Source organism: Sphaeroforma arctica, assembly GCF_001186125.1.
Source record: "Sphaeroforma arctica JP610 unplaced genomic scaffold supercont1.133, whole genome shotgun sequence".
Taxonomy (NCBI): domain Eukaryota; class Ichthyosporea; order Ichthyophonida; genus Sphaeroforma; species Sphaeroforma arctica.
The window spans coordinates 36,599-42,350 of NW_014040425.1; the positions used below are offsets into that span (position 1 = coordinate 36,599).

General features: G+C 36.3%; 1 protein-coding gene across 1 annotated transcript in view; it reads right to left on the reverse strand.

The window, feature by feature from the left end:
• Positions 1-4,279, reverse strand: part of SARC_02842 (hypothetical protein) — a gene marked incomplete at both ends in the record, with an annotated part of 9,191 nt that extends 4,912 nt beyond the window's left edge. Inside the window, 4 exons of the mRNA XM_014303378.1 lie at positions 1,274-2,776; positions 2,943-3,019; positions 3,371-3,540; positions 4,060-4,279. Coding sequence (XP_014158853.1) covers positions 1,274-2,776; positions 2,943-3,019; positions 3,371-3,540; positions 4,060-4,279 — 1,970 coding nt within the window. The remainder of the gene's footprint in view (positions 1-1,273; positions 2,777-2,942; positions 3,020-3,370; positions 3,541-4,059) is intronic.
• Positions 4,280-5,752: the final 1,473 nt, after the last annotated feature.

Genomic DNA, 5,752 nt, shown 5'->3' on the forward strand with positions numbered 1-5,752 from the left:
TACATGGACCTAGATATAGATATAGATATATAAATATATGGAAAACACTCATAAATATTTATGCTTGCGTGAATATATATGTATATATATATACATATTCACGCACGCTAACACACACACACATACACACATATTAATATATATACAAATATATGTATAAAAGGATGTATGCCTGCATGCATTTAAATTTATTTATATATATATATATATATTTGTATGTATGTCTATGTAAATGTATATGTACTACATATATATATATATAAATATAAATATATATGTGTGTGTGTGGTATATCTATATATGTATATATATATATATATATATAAATATATATATATATATTGATACTATATTCATATGTATATCTATGTATTCATATTCATATATATATATATATACATATATATATATATATATATATATATATATATATATAAATAGATATAACATTAATAAACTAATTTATATAAAAATAAAATAGATAAATATATTTATATACATTTATAAATACAAATTTAAGTTTATAAATACAAATATAAATTTATGAAAATAAATATATAAAGATATGTATATATATATATTTATATACATGTATAAATATATATATATATATATATATATAGATATATACTATATATAGATATATACTATATATATATATACAGATATACTTAAATAAGTATAAAAACAAATATATATATATATATATATCAATATGTAAATATACCAATATATATATATATATATATATATATATATAAATTATTTATATATATACACATATATATATATATATGTATATATATAAAATATATACATATATATATAACTAAATATATATAAATATATATACATGTATGTATATATTTATATATATATATATATATATATAAATATGTAATATATACATCAATATATTATTTAGATATAGCTATAGATACAAATATATATATTGACGTATACATATATATATATATATATATATTTATATATATATATATATATATATATATATATGTGTGTGTGTGTGTGTGTGTGTGTGTGTGCGTGTGTGTGTGTGTGTATATGTATATATGTATATACATATATATATATATACATATATATAACATTTACATAGATGCGTATATATATACATACATACATATATATATATATTCATATATATATATATATATTTAGCGACAAAACGTGTATACATATATGTGTATTTGATAAGAGTACGCACGTATATGTTCATACAAGTATGTACAAATTTGCAAGTCCTACATACTTGCCAGTCTCCATCACAGGGTTAAATGGGTCCAGCTTCACACACTCTGCCAAATGCAGGGCCGCGCGCTCGAAATCCAATGTCGCATATTCTTTATGGACAGATATATTCCAGATTTTCTCTGCCAGTGCGTGCCGTGTACTTATGACCAGCTCTTCCATCTCCATACCAACCGATTCCGTGTGCAATTCCGCGGCCTTTTCGTAGCACCCCAAGGCTTCTCTTAACCTTCCCATTTTCCCATATGCCATACCTTGTCGCAGATACCCCTTGAACCACAAAGGTGCCAGAGTACACACCTTCTTCGCATCCTCCAGCGCCAAACTAGTATCTCGCGTCTCGAAGTAGCATGCAGATCGGTTACTGAGCAGTGGATAATTGGTCGGATCCAGCCTCAACCCTGCACTAAACATCTCAATAGCCTCAGCATAGTCGGCTCTCTGAAAAGCTTCATTGCCTCGCGCCTTCCAATACTCCGAAGAATTCTGCTTCTTCTCTACCTGGTCATACGACGGGAGTCCATCGCCACCCAAGTCCCCATTCTTTGATGCGAATGCAATGTTCGCCAAAGTATTTGTCTCACCGCTACGCGTAATATAATGCTCATATTGTGAAGCTGGTGAGTCAGTCTGTTCCAGCACCGCAACAAGGGACCGTAATGAGGGAAGGAACGCAATGGCCTGTTGTTGCTCCTCATCCGAGTTGGCAGTTGGTGACTCATATATCACTTGTTCTTGCGTACGTGTGCGTGCAATACCGGTCGTTTGTACACCAGCCACCGACGACGTCATACTATTCCTGGCAGAGAGATCGTCGCTCGAATCAGTGCCAGCATGTACCGTGTTGTACACCCTCCGTAAAGCACCCAGGCGCCCACTGCCGAGAGGTGCGTCTGAGCGGCTTCGCAGACGGGGGTTGCTTCTATCAGACTGTAAACCAGAAGTTTTTACCTCCACCGCATCTGATACTGATCGAGCATGGATACCCGGGAGGCTGCTAGCTGTTTTACCAATTTTGTATGACGCGGCATCTAAACTTGCAGTGCCAGACGAATTCAAGTCTAGAGCGGCTTGTGATCCGAATATCGCAGTTGCCGATGCGAATGAGGGTAAGCGATCCCTATTCTCCTGCCCGGATGGCACACCCTCACTCGTCCACTGGTCTCGCCAAGCAGCCCCGCCCACATTGCCGCTGTGAGTAGGGAAATAGCAGGAGTGTTCCGGACTTTCATTCTGACTGTTGTGCATGAGAAAGGCCTGTAAGCTGTTGCTCAGACTGTTAGTACTGTCTATGTTTCGTGCCGATAATGTGTGAGATTGGCTGGATCCGGGAGAATTCACTGCGTTGAACTCTTCGGATGTCTCCATTACCGGTTCTGACCCAGCTTTAGCTCGCGATTGCATGGCCTGCGAGAGCAGGGTGGGAGCCCGAACCCCTTCCACCTGCGATTCCGAATGCGAATGGATCCGGGCTTCTGACAATTTGGTTGTCGACGAAGAAGCGCTAATTAAAAAGAAAAAGTGTAGCATATACGTCAATCAAACAGTTGTTGGTACCAACTACGCAGAGAAAAATGGAGCACAGCCATGTGCAAACTGTCGCGCAAACGAACTCAAACTGACGGAAAAAAGACAACGGCAAGGCGCAATGCAGCTCGGAAGTGACGAACCTGCTATTCCTGGGCAAAGTGGGAAGTGACAACCTTGCGTGATTGAGCGGAGCGTCTCGTTGGTAGCATAAAAACACCTTTTTGACATCAGTACGAAACAAGGAGAAACAGTAGCATATGAGTAGCAGACAAACAAACTCTAATTTGCATCGGCGCAACGTACGCGAGAGCCAGCAATTATTCGGCCATCTACTGAGAAAGTGTATATTATGCTTCTATGTAAACCAGATATCATATATATTTGCATGTATGGGGCCTGCTGTCTATATACCCACGGCACTAGGTTTCTTGCATCATTGGGCACTACTGGGGATGATAGATCAACGAAAAACAATTATATAAGCACTTTTCGTCGCCGCTCGCACCCATGAACACAAATCGATGTTGGTCGAGGCAAGCGTGAATACAACTCGAGAGTTTCTGCTTACCTTCGCACTACTGAGCATATGACTCACAGTTTTCTGCAAACAAAACATGTTTTCCGGCGGCTTTTCGCCTCTACTCATAATTATCACGGCCATATCTGTGATTGGTCTCTCCGTGGCGCGGCTCGTACTTTGCGTACAGTACGTCAAGTAAGTTTTTTTTGAGCCGAACCCTAAATTTGGATGGGTGAATGCAACAGTAGATAGCATAAATTACGATAGAGCGAACATATTTTATCCCATGTATATACTAAAATTCGACAGAGCGCTGCCACGGGACAGCACCAATGTATACAGGCAACGCAATATATTGCATGGCCGATAGTACTCGTGACTTGCCTGAGACACAAAGAACGCATGTGTTTACTAATTCAATACACTCGCGAACTTTCAGGGGCATCCACATTAGGAGAGATAACGTCCTTGTCATTCCTCCAGCCTACAGTGCATGCCCATAGTTCATTCAAATGTTTACTACGGGGGAATTCTTTGGTCGTATGTGCTTATGCTATATTCGAAAATATATTTTGATTTATAGATATCTCTACCGTCATGAGTCTTAGAGCAAAGATGTATATGACATATATGGATATATCCGTTCACCGGCAGTTGATGACGATGGACTGTCAGCCAAAATAATCAAGCATCATAACGGTAAATATAAAGCATTCCTTCTTCACTTTGTTACACACCTGGATTCAAATTCGCGCTCTTGCCTCCCACAGTTCTCGTAATCACATAGTACTCGGATGGGGGGTTTTCAGCAAAGTCGAGTGTGATGACATCGACATCGGTAATCGGACGTTCGCTACCATACTGCACACATACATACATGCGCTTGATCTTGCCTAGTCCCTTGCTTAAATTTGCTTTGTACCCGTTCGGAGTCTTTTTGATCTGTAAGCGTACCATATTAATCAAAATAAACAAGGACGATATTCGCAGGCAGAAGAGACACGACAAAGATTCTTCAGTCGGCATTAAAATGACAGATATCCGAAGTACGACACAATTTGATAGCACCGTATGATATAAACATGAACTAAAATATATAGATATACATATATATACATATATACATACATACATATATATATATATATATATACATATATATATATATGTAAATATATATATATATATATATATATATATATATATATATATATATATATATATATATATATATATATATATATATATATATATATATATATATATATATATATATATATATATATATATATATATATATATATATATATATATATATATATATATGTATGTATGTATTTATGTATGCCTGTATGAGTCTACACTACACTCTACAGTCTATTTATAGTCTACACTCTACACTTTACAGACTCTCTGTAGTAGAGACTACACACTCTCTATCTAGTGACTAGTCCATTTAGTATTCAGTATTTACATACAATTCTACAATGATCTGTAAACTCTATATTCAAAACGAGAGAGAGAGTCTACATACATACTACTATTTAGAGTAAATAGAGTATGTAGTCAGTAGACTTATACAGAATTACAGATGTTTTTTTGTCTCTGTCTGTTAAATTTAGATCTCTCTTTACTCTCAGTAGACTTCTCTCTGACTCTCTATTTATATACATACAACTTTTTAGAGTACCTGTATATAAAACTACGGAACGCACGTCACGCGATGCCCGATGGGTATTGGATATGTGGAGTTAACAGTGTACTCTATAGTATGTTTAACTATATAGTAAGAAGCACGATTACACATACGTGCATGATTGAAATGCATTACATTTCCTACGTCAAACTGGTCACATGCTTTTTTTGGGGTCAGTATTTGCTGGCTGCCACGCGGCCGACGGTAGTCGGTACTGTCTTTCACTCTTTCTACAGATCATACAGAATTCAATCACATTTCCTCTCATTTTCGAATATTAATAATTTTATCTGTCTAACTGTACCAGATCCGGCGACCCCCGGCACGTATCGAGTTCTTGCTGATTTTAAGGTACAGATAGATCCGTCTCGCTGGAGTAAATTAGTTACATATGGCAAATTGTAATGCGTCTTTGAAATACACTTGTTGAAGTTGTATCGAGTCGAACAAACTTTGACTGTATACCTCGTTGGATATATGCCGGAATATCGGCGACGATATATACGACAATCAATTTCGAATGCATTATAATAGATGTTCGACCACGGATTGTGTACAACTTCCTTTGTCCAATAATATGCGCAATTTGTTTGGCGACCGACGGCGTGGAGGTGTGTCTACCCAACGGCATGGGCTTATAAATTCAGTTTGACTCTGTATACACACACATATATATATATATATATATATATATATATATATATATATGTGTGTGTGTGTGTGTGTGTGTGTGT